The sequence below is a fragment of the Hevea brasiliensis genome, chromosome 4, assembly GCF_030052815.1.
Source record: "Hevea brasiliensis isolate MT/VB/25A 57/8 chromosome 4, ASM3005281v1, whole genome shotgun sequence".
Lineage (NCBI taxonomy): Eukaryota > Viridiplantae > Streptophyta > Magnoliopsida > Malpighiales > Euphorbiaceae > Hevea > Hevea brasiliensis.
The window spans coordinates 100,497,839-100,517,093 of NC_079496.1; the positions used below are offsets into that span (position 1 = coordinate 100,497,839).

At 33.5% G+C, this 19,255-nt stretch overlaps 1 protein-coding gene across 5 annotated transcripts in view; it reads left to right on the forward strand.

Annotated features, from left to right (window-relative positions):
• The window catches only part of LOC110663273 (uncharacterized), a 42,739-nt gene extending 24,524 nt beyond the window's left edge, over window positions 1-18,215 (forward strand). The window contains exons 1-4 of one of the 5 annotated variants that reach the window (XR_009148271.1): window positions 4,234-4,524; window positions 5,543-5,598; window positions 17,664-17,978; window positions 18,061-18,215. Coding sequence is in view for 1 of the 5 variants with exons in the window: in XM_058145742.1 (XP_058001725.1) it covers window positions 7,568-8,035 (468 nt within the window). In the remaining 4 variants the exon portion in view is untranslated. Of the gene's footprint in view, window positions 1-4,233; window positions 4,525-5,542; window positions 5,599-6,239; window positions 6,358-7,558; window positions 8,201-17,663; window positions 17,979-18,060 lie in introns of those variants that run through there. The other 4 variants (XR_009148272.1, XR_002496503.2, XR_009148270.1 and 1 more) reach the window with 4 other exon arrangements.
• Window positions 18,216-19,255: the final 1,040 nt, after the last annotated feature.

The window sequence follows — 19,255 nt, forward strand, 5'->3', positions numbered from 1 at the left end:
TGCAAGCTAAGCCCCTCTCTCTGTCTCTCTCTTTCTGCCGCCATAACAAGAGTCCAAGTTTGGAGGGGATAGAGTTAAAATTAAAGGGGGTTTCCCTGCAATATTGAATTCGAAATCCACACCACACGCTTCCAAGCACGCCTTATTCTGATCAGAATGAATCTTACGTCACTCTTTTGCTCTCTACTCTCAACATTTTTTGGCAGAGATGAAAGGACTCAAGTCTAGGTGTGTGTGAGGAGGAGATATTATATGCTAAAGCCGTGAACAATGGGCATCCAATGGTCAAACGACACATGCTCATTAGTTGCAGAATCAGACCTTCTTCTTCACGTGAGTTCACTCTCTCTCCTCAGTTTTCGATCTGCTGCTCTTTCTCTTTCAATCATCAAACGACGTTGGCCGATGATACCCCTTTTTTTGCCTCTCTGCAATAAACTATGACTAACCAAATGACCAAAGGACTTTAGGCTTTCTGTGGAAAAACTTATTCCACTTGAAGTTGCAAACTTGGAATGACACCATGCATGATTGTTCATAAAGCAATAAGAGTCGCATATCATCTCATTCAAGTAAAAAATGCAAAAACCAAGGACACTTCTTAGCCCAAAATATAAGCTGTTATCCCATCAAATGAATTAACCAACATGCATGCCCCTCAACATCTGGTTCCAAGTCTTCCTGTAAGTCTCACAAAACCCATACGGGCATCTGGGTACCTAGTTAGTGACGTAGAATCACGGCGTTAGCATATAATTCCTCCTCGAGGAGAGGGGCGATCTAATGCAAGTATAAGTTGGCATGACATGGCATGAAAATGTACTAATCAAAGATCTGATGGAGGTTTTGCATGCATGCGACTATGCAAAGAAAAATATTACTATACACTAGTGTGTTTGCAGAGGGCAAAATATATATTCTGTCATTTATTGATCTTTGGTACTGATGAGATGATGATATAAGATAAAAATATATGTTCCACAAGAATTCACATTTGGGCCCACTTGATCCCACTGGTATATGTTGCTTTTACAATTTGCAATCCCTGACACGAAGAGAGAAATGTAAATAGTAAGAGAGAGACCTCTCAATGCCTACCTTTCTTGACTGCTTCCTCGCTTGTATTCAAAAACATGTTTATTTCATCACCTTACATGTGTTGTTCAATTCTGCTTCACAAGTTTTGAATATATATATATATATATATATATATATTTGATTGGAACTTTGAGATTTTTTTTCTAGTATTTTAGATGTTTTTTATATTACCGAGATAAAAATCACACAAGTTTCTATATATACTATCCAAAAATAATTACTGGATAGAATTTCTCCATTAAAAAAAGAGATTAATCTTATATTAATCAGAGCAATAAGTTTGTTTTCTGGGTTGAATAGAGAACAAATAACTTGGTACGTTCAATAGAGAACAAATGTTGAAGTAATGAACTAGAGGGCATCATTGCTTACTTTTTTTCGAAAGACTAAAGCAAGGTGGAGGGTGGCCCAAGCTAAACATGTGGACAAGTTTTGGCATGCTAGTTTTGTGATTCTATGGGCGAGAAAGACCTTACAATGTCCATCTTCCCCAGTTCTCATTAATGGGATATTTATAGGTCAGAGCTAGTCTAAGACATGACAAATAAGCCAACTTATTTCCAAGCAAATTGTCATTTTCTGATAAGGATCGGAGGTGTGATTGAAGAAAAACCAATTGAACTAATAGCTAAACAGGATTTATCTTGGTTATGCAAAAGAATGTATTCCGCTGGGTTATATCTGCATATTTCATCAATTGCTCTTCAGCCTTGCCCCAACTCCCCAGAGGATTATTCCACAGTCCACACCTAATTGGACCTAAATTCACTTCGATCATGGCCCAATAATCATCCCCTTCGATGTCTTTTTATGGCTTGAAATTGGTGTCTTCTTTCTTCGTAATTGGGCCCAAGGCCCTGGCGTTTCCTTATGCGAATTAAATTACCTACCAAGTGAAAATTCAATATTATTGTTCCTATCAAACATCATTTAGTATTACATTATTAATTACTTATCTTCTCTTACCAAATACCATTAATTATTACAATATTAATTATATTCCACTTTTTTAACAATGATTTCTTCAAAACTTACAGAAATAACACTTAATTTTTTATTTTTAAATTTATACCAAATGTTCCGTTAATCAAAAATATATTCAATGCATTTATAATAATAGAGCTCTATGTAATGAGTCTCATCATATAAAATTTATCTTCTATTTTAATGAAATTGATTCTAGTTAAAATTCGAATTCAAGAGTTTTTATTGAGATTTAAACTCATATTTTGTAATCTAAAATATTTTAATACTATTAAAATAAAATTCATTGATATTTCTATGAGAAACTCCACACACTAGGTCTATATATGCTAATATTAGAACTGTGTAGCGCTCACTTTAAAAACAGAAGCCAGATCTCTAACTTGGGCACTATTTGTGTAATTAAGCCCATAACATGTCCATACAACTTTGAGCATTGGTGGACTCTTCAATTAATATAAAATGTTGCAGACATCTCTATAGCAAAAATCAATGGGATGTATCCTATATTTCTACAGACATTACCATAATCTTTAATCATTATTTTTCTCCCATTTTTTAACAAAATTCAATATTATATTTGAAATCACTTTTTTGAGAAAGCAGCTTTTAGGAAAGTGATATCAGAAATGTTACATGATAAAAAATAAAAAATAAAAAATAAAATCTTTGTAAGTTTTTTCAATTTTAATCAAACTTTTTAATTTTATTAATTTAATTTTAAACTTTTTTTTATTATTTTTAATTTTAATAATAAATTTAATTAAAAATAATTGAATTTAACAACTAATAAAAAAATAATGTATTTCACTCATCAATTTTATCCACAATCCTTGCAAGTTCATCGCCTTCCACAATAGAAATCTAATCGTTTTCCTCAACTAGTGACCCAAGTAAGCTCTCATTCTGCAAGACCTAGACAAAAGCTTTTCCATTTTGAAAAGATGCCATTATCTCATGATGTTGTGAGAGAATATTATAGAAGGAGCGTTTAGGAATATTAAAACCAAGGTTTGAACGCTTATTCATGCATAAAAATCATAAAATATAACCTCACTTGTATCACATATACTATAAGAAAATTGTCATTTAGCTACAGAATTTAGTTAGGGAAATTAAATCCGTAACTAACATGACACTTTAGCTATAGATTTAGCTGGTAATTTCTATTTTGTAGCTATTTTTTTGGATTGAAAAATTAGCGACATATTAACTAGGAATTAGCTAGGAAAAGTCCCTAGTTAAAATTTAGCTAGGAAAGGTCCGTAGCTAAATCCATAGCTAACTATTTGACAGGAATGAAAATTCGCACTAAATTTTTTTACAAGAATTTTTTAAATTAGCTAGGGATTTAATCCTTAGCTAATCCATAGCAAATAGATAGCTAGGGATTAATCCATAGCTACTTGTGTAAAATTTTTGAAAAATACAATAAAATAGATATATTAGAAATTGGAGAGTAAATTTATAAAAATTTTGAAAGAAAGTTTAATGAAAAATTAGGAATAAATCTTGAAGGAATTAAATTAAATAAATTATTTGTATTTATAAATGTGATCTTTTTTCTTTTGGTGAATTATTATATTACTCTAAGGTGATAATGTTTTGTAAATTAAAAAAATTTAATAGTTATTTTATATAAAATATCCATGGTTAACTTTATTTGGCTTTTAAGAATATAAAAGGATACTCATATATTTCAAATAGTAATTTTATTTTTAAATATTTCGATTTGAAAAGAAAAAAAAAGGATATTGAAAAGTGTTTGGGTGAAAAGCATAATTTACTTGTGGACTTTAGTGACATTTTTAAAGTTTTGGGGTCAAAACATAATTTTCAAAAGTTAGGGGCCAAGTTGAAATAAATTAATATATTTATTATATAATTTAATTAATAATATAAATTTAATAAAATATAATAATAAATTATAATTATGAATAATAATTAAATAAAATAAAATAAAATTAAATTGTGATTATATAATTATTCAGTTTCAAGTTGAACACAATCATTGAAATTAATAAAATTATGATAATTGATTATAATTAAATTAAATTAAAATTGTGATTATTAAATTAATAATATAAAATTAATAAAATATAATAATAAATTATAATTTATTAATAATAAATTTTACAATTATAAATAAAATTAATAAAATTAACTAATAACATCTTTCTCAACTCTAAGTTTCAGCAGACTATTTTTCTTTGCTTTAGCTGCATAGCCACAGTCGGTAGTCCCTTCTCTCACCTTGTTCTCTTCATCTCGTCCCTCTTTGGCAACCCTCACTGAGTCAGTTTCCTATCTCACCTCTGCATAAAATCCTCACCCCTCAATCTTGTCGCAGTATAGGTGAAAGGAAAGCATCGCTAGCCCCTTGACATCGCCGATGCTTATCCTTCCTACATCACTGAAGCAGCTCGTCAGCGCTTCGCACTAGTGAATACTGGGGTTTTCAATTTTTAGTTAACATATCTTTGGGTTTTCATCTAGCATATGACAGATCTTTAGGGTTTTATTTATTTATTTATTTATTTTTTTTTCATGTAAAGCTCTGTTCTTTGTGAATATACCTACTGAATTCAAATAAAATTGACAGATTCAAATTTTATAGATTTTACAAATTTAGAATTTGATTTGTGGGCTTTAAATAATTTTGTTTTGCATGTGGACTAGTATCAGAATTTTTTTTTCTAATTTTTGAATTATGGGTTGAGTTACAGATTTAGTCCATCGCATCCCCTGCTGTTTACCTTACCATTTTAAAGTAATCATCGCATCCCCTGCTGTTTGCCTTACCGTTTTAATCTAACTTACCAGTCTTGAATTTTTGTATTTTTTTTAACAAACAATGGAGGATTTTAGGGACCTGGGTTTTGAATTTATGCAAAGATCAATTTGGTTATAAGTGATTAAAAGTGATTATAAGATAATTTATTATCTTCATTCTTGGTTCCAACAATTTTTTTTAGTGAAAACACAAGTACAAAGAGTGTTAGACATTATGAATTCTCCAGTTTGAAAAACGAGGGCTAATAAGATATTTTAGCAATGATGGTCCGCACACACCTAATAATCAACTGTTGTATGATTAATTGAGGGTTGTGAATTTAAGTTGACTTGTGACAAAATAAATTATGATGCTTAAGAAAAGAAAAAAGAAAAATAACTATGATTTGAAAAGGATCAAGCCTTTTGCTGCTGCCTAATTCTGCTGTTATGAACCATAAACAATTACATGAATGTTTTTCCTGTAGTGGCTATCTGTTGCTATTATTATGGTCCATAGGTAATAGTAAAACTATGTATCTCTAAGGTTGTGGTTTTTAACCTTTTGTCTGGCCTTTTTACATTATAATTTCCATTGTAGATCATTAATCTGTTGTGTTAAGTTTGTTGAACTCGATTTAGTTAGTATGGGATGTTAATATTTCTTTCACTTTGTTTGGTTTCTTAGGGTTTACTTGAACCAAGCCTACAGGCCTTAAGACTTGGTGGGAATCCATTGAGAAGGTATAATACTAGACTTTATGAACTAGTTTAGTTTATTGCTTAATTTTAATTGAGTTGATTTCTAGACATGTTGGATGAGTGAAGGTCGTTTACTAGTTTGATAGCCTGGCAATTGAACATTCTAAAATAACCAGGCATTGGCCATATTTCAAACTCCTATTGATGTGAAAATCAAGGGAAAATCTCTTCATGACAATACATGGAAAAGGACTTTTCCTGGGCAGTGAACTTCTTAATTTGCAAGGACTGTTGAATGAATCTCGAGAGAAAAAGATTAAGGACCTATCTAGATATACTATGTAATTGATATGGAACATAAGTATAGTTAGCTAGCTACATTTTCATATTTCTTTCCATAGAACTTTTATAAAGGCTTCAATAACATCCACGAGTGCCCACCCACCCTTTTATTCAAATAAAAATTAGCTGTCTGAAAATAGAATGGGAACAAGCCGTGGCACATGTTTTTTTTGATGCTGGCTAGATGAAGAACTATAATATTACTCCAGAAAGATGACAATCTAATAGCATCTGAAATGAAATAAAATGCTTTTTCTTCTTCCTCTCTCCTAACTCGAGTATGTCTTCCCTGAGAATTTGAGTCACCATCCTGACTATAATTCTTTTCTTTTCTTTTTTTTTTTTATATATACATCATCCAAAGGATAATTTTAGATAGAGGAACAAAAGCTATTCTGAAGTATTTAAAGGACAAAATTCCAGAGCAGTAGCATTGTTCATATCACCCTGATACTCCAGGTTGCTTTCATTTTTATTCTTTAATCTTTTTTGGGTCTAGAAATGAGATTTGAAGGATTTCTTGTGTTAATTCTGAGTTTGACCGTTTTCCATTGTTGATTGCCCTCTTTGCTTTCTGCAACTTATTTTGTTGATTTCATGAGAATAAAATTAAGCTGGCTTCAATAATTATCATATATTACTAAAACTAAATCAATTAAAACTGAAAATAAAAAAAATATTTTATTTCCCTTATAGTCTATTCAATACATAATTTAAAGGGAAATTACAATTCACTAATTAATAGTTTGGCACATTTGTCAAGTAGGATATTAATTTGTGACAAATAGCTTGTGACAAATACCATATATGGCACATTATTAGGGTTTGTGAAATTTTGAAGCCATTTTTGGTTGATTAGAAAAATATCATGTGTATCATTTCTTGAAGAGCTGAACAGCTGCTATAGATTAAAGAATGGACTCAACTCCAAAAGATATGGTATTAAATACTACATAATTTAATATTAGAATCATTTCATTAGCACTATGCAAATTCTACAATCTGTAATCTGCATATGCAGATTGCATATTATAGAATCTGCAAATTGCATATGCAGATTCTACAATCTGCAAATTGCATATGCAGATTCTACAATCTGTAATTTGCAATTTGCAGATTCTGCAATATGCAATCTGCATTTGCAAATTCGGCTGCAATTTACATATGCAGATTCTGTAGATTTTGCAATGTGCAATCTACAGATTCTACAATCTGCATTGCACTACCACATAATTGTATTACATGACCTAATTAATAAATCGATGCATTTAAAACAACATAAATGTATATAGGCATTTTGGAACTGATATAAGTTATATAATAAAATATGTTTATAACTTTAAGAATTACTTAAAAAATCTTATTTGCCCATAAAGAAAATATCTACATCCTTTGTTCCATTTTTTCGTTAATAAAAGATCTTTAATTCAGCTAGAAACTAGCTAGGACTATCTAGCAAAACTAAATAGTGAATTGCTTGTTTAGTAGCAAATATGTATATATATTGCATGTGAACTTTTTTGTTCTGAACAAAACTAATGGCATTATTAGGATATACTCTCTTCCTTTAAACTTGTTTAGTATTCATGGAAACTATTGACATAATGAGAATATTGAATATTTGCTGGTTTGATATGTAAAAATCATGAATTCCTTTCAGGCTGATCATATGTGGATGTATAATAGACTTGTGCCAAGTCGGAAAGGGGTCATTACTGAGTTCATTAATGGTGTGCGTGGATTTATAGAGTTTGCACTAACGCAACACAACTTTGTTTCTAATGGGAGTATAAAGTGCCCATGTTCAAGATGTGAAAATAGTGGGTTTCTCACAACAGATATTATTACTGCGCATTTATACAAGTTTGGGTTCATGCCTAACTATTATCATTGGGTTTCACATGGGGAGCCTTTTATACCAATTTTGAGGCCAGAATCTGGTGTGCATGAAGGCACTGAAAGAGTAGCTGATAGTATACCAGTAAATCCATACCGCACTATGGTATTTGAAGCTGTTGGTCCTTATTTCAACTTTGATTGTGATGGATTTGATATGGATGATGAAGAAGAACCTCCAAATCGAAATGCTCAAGACTTTTTTGAGATGTTAAGAGCTGCAGAAGAGCCATTGTTGTAACACCCTTCACCCGACTACAATGTAGCCGAGCAAGGCGTGCTACATTCGGTGCTGGAGCACCCTATCTTATCTTACTTTATTCCTTTAATCATTTTCAAGTTATTATCTTTTAATATCAATTATTTTTCGACAGAGAATCTAATGAAGTTTTCCCTATTTTATTAATGTTTGACGTGTTTTACTATTCACCTATTTGAAATTCAACAATATTTTACAACAAAAATATCATCCCTGCTCATCATAATCATTTCAGATTTAACTCTTTCAACTCATTCCATGTTCAATTCACATATCAAAATTTTCAAATCTTCATTAATTACACAATGTATAAACTAATTACATAAATTCATAAATTACATGATATACAAATTAATCATATATGAATTAACCGATTTATTAATTTACATCACATACCTATTAATTACATTTCCATAATTTTCATTACAATACTATAACTAAGCATTTTATAAAATAGATAAATTATGACTTATATGGGCCCTATCTACATGCATTGCTGAGAAGGTGATAACCTTGAATACTTTAGATACTTCTACAGATTAGAACTCCAAATCTCTGTTTAATATTCGTTGGGCTTTACCTTCAGTACCTGTGCAAAGGAAACAAATCCATCGCGCTAAGCATTTCTACTTAGTGGTGTAATAATATAACAAGAAAATAATATATACAAAATACGGATGGAAATAAAACCTAATTTGCGTAATTAAGAATTATTTTTATTTCACATGGAATTCCTAATATTAATTATCTTTTGTCATATTATATTGTTCTTTGGAATGGTTTGTTTCCTAAATTTATTGTAGTGATATACAAAATACGAAATATATTAGTACATTACATTTCTATTCATGTTATTTCAGAAGATGCAGTTGTAATTATTTATTTAAATGATATTTATTTTACTAATCTTTTTATGCTTTCACTTAACATTTCCTAGGTGTTTGGAACATTTCATAGTAAATAAAATTTTAAAACTAATTCTAGTTTCTTTCTTATTCATTCATTTAATTCACATTATTCTTAACAAATTTTACTGCCCAAGTAACCTATGACAGGCTGACTAAACTGGATAACGGGTCGTTGGCACTAGACACCGTGGTGCCTCGGGCCGTCATACCATGGGACGCAGAATGTCAACCACATATGCAGTCAGAATGGTTAAAAAGCCATGATAACACATAATCAGCCATAAAAGCTATGAGTGTGGGCATAAAGCCATGAATACAGGCATAAAGCCTTTCGCAGTACTACTAAAATAATACCCTATTGGCACGCCAATCTATCCAATCTGACAAATGTGTCTAGGCAATACATGGGCACATAGTACCATTAAGTGTTCATAAGTTTCATTATTTCATTATAGGTTCTAATTATAATTTCTAGCATTTTAATCTTTTTCATAATAGAAAAATAAATCTCTAAGTTTAATATTTACATCATTTATGCATTCATCGTAATCTATATATTCATTTGATCATTTATATGATCACAATTCACATAAATTATTATTCAATACCATTATACTCAAAGTACTTTTTCTTTCTACAATAATGAGAGCTAATGTCTCATTCATACATTAACATGATCCCTTTATTCATTACACTATTTATATAACTTATCATTTGCAATTTAAGTTTTGGTCCTTTGCTTTAATATTATTAAGGTTACTATTTGCTTGATCATTTCCATTCAAAGATTGACTTTTTGATTCATAATAGATTTGTTAAGCCTAAGTTTTTCAATATACCACATTTTACATTTTATTTTTGTTGGCATTGATTTTTGTAGAAAGAGATGATTCTCATTGATTTCAATTAATCTGTACATGGGTATTTATATACAATTTATTCCTATAATTGTGTTATACTAATTAGGAAGAAATCCTAAATAAGAAATCCTAAATAGGAATACAGAATACAAAATATACACAGAAATAATATAATGATTGACTTTCCATAACACTCCCCCTCAAGTTGGAGCATAGATGTTAATCATGCCCAACTTGTTACAAATGTAGTCAATCCTAGCTCCATTCAGAGCTTTTGTGAAAATATCTCCTAAGCGCTCTCGCTTTGATATGTCTGTTGAGATGATCTGTTGTTGAATCTTTTCACGAACAAAGTGACAATCAATCTCAATATGTTTGGTCCGCTCATGAAATACCGGATTAGAAGCAATATGGAGAGCACTTGATTATCACACCACAATTTCGCAGTGGGGTCTTAAAACCTGTCTCATCTAGTAATTGAAATATCCACATTACCTCACATACGATTGTGTCATGGCTCAGATTCGGATTCAAAGACTAGATCGAGAAACTACACTCGCTTCTTGCTTTTCCAAGACACCAAATTTCCTCCAACAAAAACGCAATATCCGATGAGTTGACCTCCTATCAACCTTAGATCCAAATTTCACGGCATCTCAAAAACATTCAACATTCAAATGCCCATGATTACCATATAACAAACCTCTTCCTGAGCTCCTTCGGATAGCACAAGATTTGTCCCAAGGCTTCCCAATGAGCAACGGTTGGGAAGACATAAACCGACTTACCACACTAACGGCATAAGCAATGTCGACGAGTGATGAAGGTAGATCAATTTTCATACCAATTTCCTGTATCTCACTGGATCTACAAACAACTCACTATCCCCAGATAACAGTTGTAAATATGGAGTCATTGGTGCACTACAATGCTTAGCACCTAATTTTCTGTCTCTCAATAGATCGATGACATATTTTCTTTGAGACAAGAAAATACCCTTCTTACTTCTCATAACTTCAATACCCAAAAATACTTTAATAATTCCAAGTCTTTGGTCCAAACTGGGTTTGGAGGAAGGTTTTAAGAGATGAAATACTGCAGAGTCACTCCCGGTGATGATAATGTCATCCACATAGACTACCGGGAGAATTAGACCGACCTCAGTTGCTTATAAAATCTTGAGTGATCACACTTACTCTTTTGCATACCAAATTCTGTCGCTTCACCGAATCTCCCAAACCAGCCCTAGGACTTTGTTTCAAGCCATAAAGAGACTTAGAAGCCTACAAACTTTACCCAACTCCCGAGCAACAAACCCGGTGGTTGCTCCATATACACCTCCTCCGAAGATCACCATGAAGGAAAGCATTCTTGATATCCAATTGGTGCAGGGCCAATCATATGTAGTCACAAAGAGATAAACAAGCGAATGTAGTAAGTTTAGCTACAGGAGAAAAAGTGTCGAGTAATCAACCCCATATGTCCGAGCATATCCTTTTGCTACAAGGCGTGCTTTTAACCTAGCCACGTAACCATCAGATTTACCTCATCAGAATACCCATTTGCAACCAATAGCTTTCTTACCGGTGGGCAAAGGCAACAGTTCCCATGTACCATTAGCATCTAAAGCCTCCATTTCCTCTTTCATAGCAAAGACACCGGTGATGAGACAAAGGCCTCACCAAAGATTAGGGATAGGAGCAGAGTCTAAAGAAGTAACAAAACACCGAGAACAAGAAGACAATTGATTATAAGAAACAAAAGAAGAGATAGGGTAAGTACATGAACGTTTACCTTTACGAAGAGCAATGGGTAAATCTAGATCGAATCATGATCGATGAGGTACAGGATCTCCCAACGAAGTAGCGGTGGAGGATCCGAGTCGGAATCTCAATCTCTGGAATAAACATGAACAACGGGAGGCCGAGTAGGTCTAGAGACAAGAAACAGCAGTGTGAGAGAGGACTAGACATTGGTTGGACAAGATATATTAAGATATCATCCTCCTCCCCGACTCTCATACCACGATGATTGAGAAAAAATGGAGTAGACTCAAAAATGTGACATCTGCGAAACAAGATAACGATTAAGAGTAGGAGAGAAACAACGGTACCCTTTTTGAATCCGGAGTACCCAAGGAAGACACATTTGAGAGACTTTGGATCCAATTTAGTAACTCATGACGAACATCACGTACAAAACAAGTACAACAAAAATACTGGTTCAACAGAAACAAATATTTTGTAGGAACAAAGCGATAAGGAATATCCCCATTAAGGATGTAAGACATACGATTGATAAAAAACATGCCGTAGAAAGCGCATCCGCCCAAAAGTGTTTAGGAACTTTCATCCGAAAAGAAGAGCACGAGTTACCTCAAGAAGATGCCGATTTTTTCTTTCGGCCACGCCATTTTGGGATGGGGTATCCACACAGGAAGACTGATGAAGAATGCCATTTTGTGTCATGTAAGACTGAAATTGTGCTAAAAAATATTCTTTAGCATTGTCACTTCTTAATATGCGCACAGAAATATTAAATTGAGTTTTGATTTCATTACAAAAGGCACAAAAGATAGAAAACAACTCAGAACGATTCTTCATTAAATATAACCAAGTAACACGATAGTAATCATCAACAAAAGTAACAAAATAACGAAATCCAGTTTTAGAAGTAACAGAATAAGGACCCCAAACATCAGAATGAACTAACTCAAAAGGGGATGAAGCCCGTTTATTGACTCTAGACACAGAAGGCAAACGATGATGTTTTGCAAACTGACACGACTCACATTCTAGTACTGATAAAGACTGAAACTGAGGACACAACTTCTTCATGGTAGACAAAGAAGGATGACCCAATCTACAATGAGCTTCAAGAGGTGTATATGGAGCAACCACCTGGGTTTGTTGCTCAGGGGGAGTTGGGTAAAGTTTGTAGGCTTCGGAAGTCTCTTTATGGCTTGAAACAAAGTCCTAGGGCCTGGTTTGGGAGATTCAGTGAAGCTGTACAGGAATTTGGTATGCAAAAGAGTAAGTGTGATCACTCAGTATTTTATAAGCAATCTGAGGCTGGTCTAATTCTCTTTCTCAGCACGGTAGAATGCCTTACAAACATCATAAATACGGGAGATATTCCCTTTACCAGAATACAGAAAATCTAAGTAATCCATCAATTCCTTAACAAATTCACAGTGATTAATTAAACTAATTACCTCACTGTGAATCGAGTTCCGAAGCTGCAAAAACAACCGAGCATCCTCCCTTAGCCAAGTTTGTTGTGTATCATTAGTAGGTGGATCTTTAGTAAGGTGATCATCCTTATAAATTCTAGTCAAATTGACCCTATGAGTCTTACTCAACTCCTGTAATTCGAACCATTAAGTTTGTGTTCCGTGATCTTAGTCATCATCGAATCACATCGAAATAACATTCTTATTATGCCATTTGTTGAGACAAAGAAAACTAACCAAACGCTAATCCAAAGTCTTGTGACAACAAAATAATCCAAAATCACAAATCAAGTAAATCTTGAAATAGGATCCGAGAGCCAAACCTCGAAGCCCTTTAATGGTGTAATCTTGGATCGCAACAGACACAGTGGTGGAATGAGGGGATTGAGGCGACGGCAATGTTGATCGGTCGAAGCAGTAGGTCGGCCAAGGTCTCTCCTGAGCTGGGTGGTGAGAACAAATAGTCACCCTATATGGCCTGCTCTGATACCATGTAGAAAGAGATGATTCTCATTGATTTCAATTAATCTGTACATGGGTATATATATACAATTTATTCCTATAATTGTGTTATACTAATTAGGAAGAAATCCTAAATAGGAATACAGAATACAAAATATACACAGAAATAATATAATGATTGACTTTCCATAACAATTTTCAATACCATTTCAAAGCTTATTTCTTGAATATTTGAACTTAACATGTAAGGTTACTATTCATTTGGTCATTTAAGTCAAAATATTGACTTTCTTATATATAATAGTTACATGAGTTTCAATCACATAGATTTACCACATTTTGGTTCCCAAAAGTGTTAGCATTAGTTGCCAATCCATACTTCTAACCAATGGAGAATAAATCCAAATTTCAGTTTTTAGGTGCTAGAGTTCGCTCTTCCATTAGGCCATTCTATAGTGAGAATTTGGCCAAGTGTTCTTAATTAAAGTTGTTCTTTATTGTGTCTAGTTATATTTCACTTTTTGAATCATCCAATTTAGAGTTTTCTAGCTCAAGTTATAGCTATTGCACCATAACTGGTCAGATTGCCTTTACCCAGAATTTCTGGGTAATTTTTGGTTCTACCAGATTTGGTAGTCTAACTTTGGCTAGTAATTTCATTTAGTTAAGTCTAGAATTTGAGCTTGTATTCTGTACGAAAGTTGTTCTAAATTGCCTCAGCTTTCCATTGATATAAAATTTAGGTCAATTGGACCTTTCTACACTGAGTTATGACCAAATGAATGAACACTATTCATTTGGTCATTTTGCCCAGGTAGAATTGGTGCTACCCTGATTTGGTCAATTTTTAGGGCATCCTAAGTTCAGTTTCTGGACAAGGTTCCTTCATCAAAGTTGTGCCATTATGTGTTTAATTTCATGTCCAATTGGCCCTGCACCAATTGAACCTACACAACTCAAGTTATAACTGCCCAAACATGCTGGACTCACATCCATACCTGCAGGGCACATTGGACAACATGCCTAACCTCCATTTCCTTGGCACCATTCACTCAATTTCCTACTCAAACATGACCAAATGGTCACTAATTGACCATTACAACTTCTTTTCATCAATACATAAACAAAATCTTAAATTTATGCCCAAACCCTAACTCTACCATTTTAATTCTCTATATACAAGCAATCAATGAATCAAAGCATCTAATTTTTGTTCAATGGCAGCCATGTACAACTATAACTCAATCTAATCAATTAAACCCTAATGTATCCTAAGGCTGTCGAAATTGGTGGAATTTATTCATGCAAAACTTGTTTCAATTCTCTTAATTTCAACCTTATTTCATACTCCACATGATATATATACAAAGTTTTAAGGATGAATTAGCACTAACCTTGTTGTGTGTCAATCCAAGCTTGACAAACTCCTTTATTTTCACTTCTTTTTGCTGCCCAAGTCTTGCTCTAGTGGTGATGACAAGTTTTTGTGAAGGGAAGATGGGCTTTTGAGGTGATTTGATAGGTGAGATGAAGCTTGGGTGAAGTTTTTAATGGTAGAAGGGTGTGGGAAGTGGGTTACGGCTGGAAGAAGGAAGAAGAAATAGATTGTTTCTTCAATTTTTCTGCCATTTTATGCTTTTATTTATGTTTACAGATAGTTGTCACAATGTGATTGGGTGGGGGCATTGTAATGACATCATGTGATGTCATAATTTCAAATTTTCTTTCTTTTTCTTTCTTTTTCTTTTCTACTCATTTTCAATTAAATTTTTAGCAATATTTATTCACATTTTATGTTATAATAATTATTTACTTAACTGGAAAAGTCAGTAAAAAATCATCTCTGAAGACGAAATGACCAAAATGCCCTCCGTTTGGCTTATTGAGCCAAAATCGTCTGTACCGATTGAAAAATTTTTCTAATCATTTGCTTGGCATTCTAATGCCATCGAAACCCCAATTACTCTTCTCTGGAGTCCTAAAAATTATTTCATGATTTTTCTCTCAGGTTTAGGGCTCCTAGCTGTGAGGACCGTAACTTCCCACTGGGTTACCCATCGCTAGGGCACCAGCTCATTTAACTTGGTTGTATTTTATTTTTAAAATTTTTCCTAAATTTTTCTTACTGTTATTTGAGTTATTTATGACTCCTTACTCTAGTCTAAATATTTTTCTAGACATTCTAGCCGTCCAGACTGACACCAGTCATCGAAACAGTAGAATGTACGAAATTGCTACAGTGAGGGTGTTATAATTGTTCTCTAGATGTATGACTCATACTCCACTATCAGTGGTGTGTAGGCTACTAAACATTAAGTCTAAGTTTAACATGAGTGAGAACTGTTATAATCGAATTTTTCTTCTTCTGAAAGAGCTCTTACTTGAAGATGCTAAGTTAACCAATGATTATTATAGGACCAAATAGATGGTTGTAAAGCTTGGGTTAGGATATGAAAAGATAGATGTGTGCAACACAGGTTGTATCGTATATTACAAGGATAACAAAGACAGAAGGGATTGTCCAAAATGTGGTCACCCACGTTACAAGCCTAGTAGAATTGGTGATGGAAAGCAAAAGGACATTCCATATTAAGTACTACGTTACTTTCCTCTAACACCAAGACTACAAAGGTTATATATGTCAACCAAGGCAGTTGCACATATGACATGGCATTGGAAAACTTGTTGAGAACCTGGGGTGATGAATCATCCAAGTGATGGAGATGCATGGAAAAAGTTTGATCAATGCCATCCTAGCTTTGCATATAAGCCTCGAAATGTTAGGCTCGGTTTTTCAGCTGATGGGTTCTCTCCTTATGGGCAAATGGCCCATCTTTGTTCTTGTTGGCTGGTAATTATCACGCAATACGATCTTCCACCTGGAATGTGCATGAGCATCCCTTACTTGTTCTTAAGTCTTGTCATTCCTGGTCCAAAAAGCCCTAGGAAGAACATAGACTTATACTTGTAACCTCTCGTTGATGAGTTGAAACAATTATTGGATGTTGGTGTGGAGACTTATGACTCTCATAGTAAACAGAATTTCTAAATGCGAGCAGCACTTATGTGGACTATTAATGACTACCCAGCTTATGGAATGTTGTCTGGATGGAGCACGCATGGTGTATTGTCATGCCCTTATTGTATGGGAAAAAGCAAGGCATTTTACTTGAAAGATGGGAAAAAGGCTTCATTTTTTGATTGTCATCGTCAATTTTTACCTATAGATCATTCATTTCGAAGGGATAGAAAATCATTTTTCAAAGGAAGGGTTTAACGCTCTACTCCTCCTCCTAAGCTGTCTAGTGAAGAAGTTTGGAGGGAAGTATGTGACCTGCCAACATTTTTTGATGATCTTGCATTGGATAAGTTACTGGGATTTGGTGTTCAACATAATTGGACAAAACAATGCATCGTTTTGGGAATTGCCATATTGGCGCTCAAATCTTATTCGACATAATCTTGATGTAATGCGTATAGAGAAAAATGTGTTTGATAATATATTCAACACAGTAATGGATGTTAAGGGTAAAATAAAGGACAATTTAAAAGCTCGAAGGGATATGCAGACTTATTGCAATCGTCCAGATATTGAATTAAAGGAGCACTATGGGAAAATTATAAAGCCAAAAGTAGCCTACACATTATCAAAGGAACAAAGAAAATTGATATGTGAATGGGTAAAAAAATTAAGGCTTCCAGATGGTTATGCCTCCAATTTGTCTAAATGCATTGACCTAGGAGATTGCAAATTGTCAGGGATGAAGAGCCATGATTGTCATGTGTTTTTGGAAAGGTTGCTACCAACTGCATTTTGGGATTTGTTACCTGAGCCAATTTGGAATGCCTTAACTAAGATTAGTTTATTTTTAAAGAGTTTTTGCTCAACAGTGTTACAAGTAGAAGACATACAGAAGCTTGAACAAAGCATTGTGTTGACAATATGCAAGTTAGAGAAAATATTTCCTCCTAGTTTCTTTAATTCCATGGAACATTTGTCGATACATTTATCACATGAAGCAAAAGCCGGTGGTCCAATTCAATTTTGGTGGATGTATCCATTTGAGCGATAAGTTGTTAAAATATCCTATTTGAAAAAATAATTAATTTACTTGTATAAGATTTTAACTAAAACTCTCTCAATATAGGATGCTACATGATCTCAAGAAGAAGGTGAAAAATAAAGCCTATGTGGAGGGATCAATATGTGAAGCTTATCTCATTCAAGAAATGTCAACATTCACTTCCTATTATTTCCAGCCTCATGTTCAAACTAGGCTGAACAAAGTTAGTCGGAATGATGATGGAGATGCAGTTGATGCACCTGATGGTTGCTTGTCAATGTTTTTGCACCCAGGATGTTCGGCTGGGAAGATGACAGAAAGATATTTGTCTGATGATGAGTGAGATGCAGCACGCTTGTATGTGTTGTTAAATTGTGAAGAAGTTCAACCATTTGTATAGTAAGTTATTAATTTTGGCAACTTCATTGAGATATATAGTATGAGTGGCTAAAATTTGATTATAATTTATATTGCTTTGTAGTATCTTTGAAGATGAATTGAGAAGAAATTCACCGAACATTAGTCTTGAACAGATTGATAAAGAGACAAATAGTAGATTTGCCAAGTGGTTTGAAGCTTATGTGAGTATCTTATAACTCTATTAAAAAAAAATGAAGAAAAACAATTTCTATTTTACTAAGCATATGTTTGGTTGATTTGGTTTATTGATAGGTTTTTTATCAAGAAAACACCACAGTTGATGAGCAGTTAAAAAATTTAGCTTGTGGTCCATATAAATGGGTGTAGATATGGCCTCAATATTTTACTAATGGCTATAGGTTCCACACGCTCACTCATGGCTCGAACAAATCAACTATAAATAGTGGTGCGTGCATCAAAGGAAAATGTAACACCCCAAAGTTCGGTAGTGCGTTCTGCTGTTCCGGTGACCAGTGTTGTCCGGACAGCTAGGATGCCTAGAACTACACTTCAATATGAGTGAGGAGACATAAAATAATGAAATACAAGAAAAGAAAATACAAGAAAAACAAAGGAAAAATAATAGCAAAGAAATGTGATCAAGTTAAGCAAGCCGGGAAACCTAACGATGGGTGACCGCACTGGGAAGTCACGGCGTGGACCGTTGACTAGCCTTGGACTGCGGGGAACCCTAGAAAATATTTTTAGGACTTAAATAGACCCTTATTGAAGAATAAATATCAATAGAAAGATCAAAGAAAAATTAAATAATTAGTACAAAGAAAAGTGAGAAATCGAAAAACAGACAAAACCCGGTATTACCAAAAAATCGGGAATGTAACCCGAACAGGGGCATTATGGTCATTTGACATTCCGAATTGTCTTTTGACCTAAATTTCCATTAAAAATAAATAATATTACACTTAGAAAATGAAATGAAAAATTAAATTGGTGGTACCTAAAGTGAATAGCAAGAATTAAGGGTTAATGTGGAATAAGTGAAAGTTAAACATAAAATATGATTTAACCTAAGTAAGTGGACCACTAAAGGAATAAATTAAAGATAATGGGGCAGGTGTACACTCATTTTATCATCTGCAATTCATCTTTCTCACTTGTATTCAACATAGCCGAATTGAAGGAAAGGAGAAAACCTCCATGGGCGTTTTCATGCAAGCTCCATCTAACTCCTCATTTCACCTCTAAACACTTAGGTTCCTTCATGAAAAATTGTCTACACATCACAAGGAAGAGTT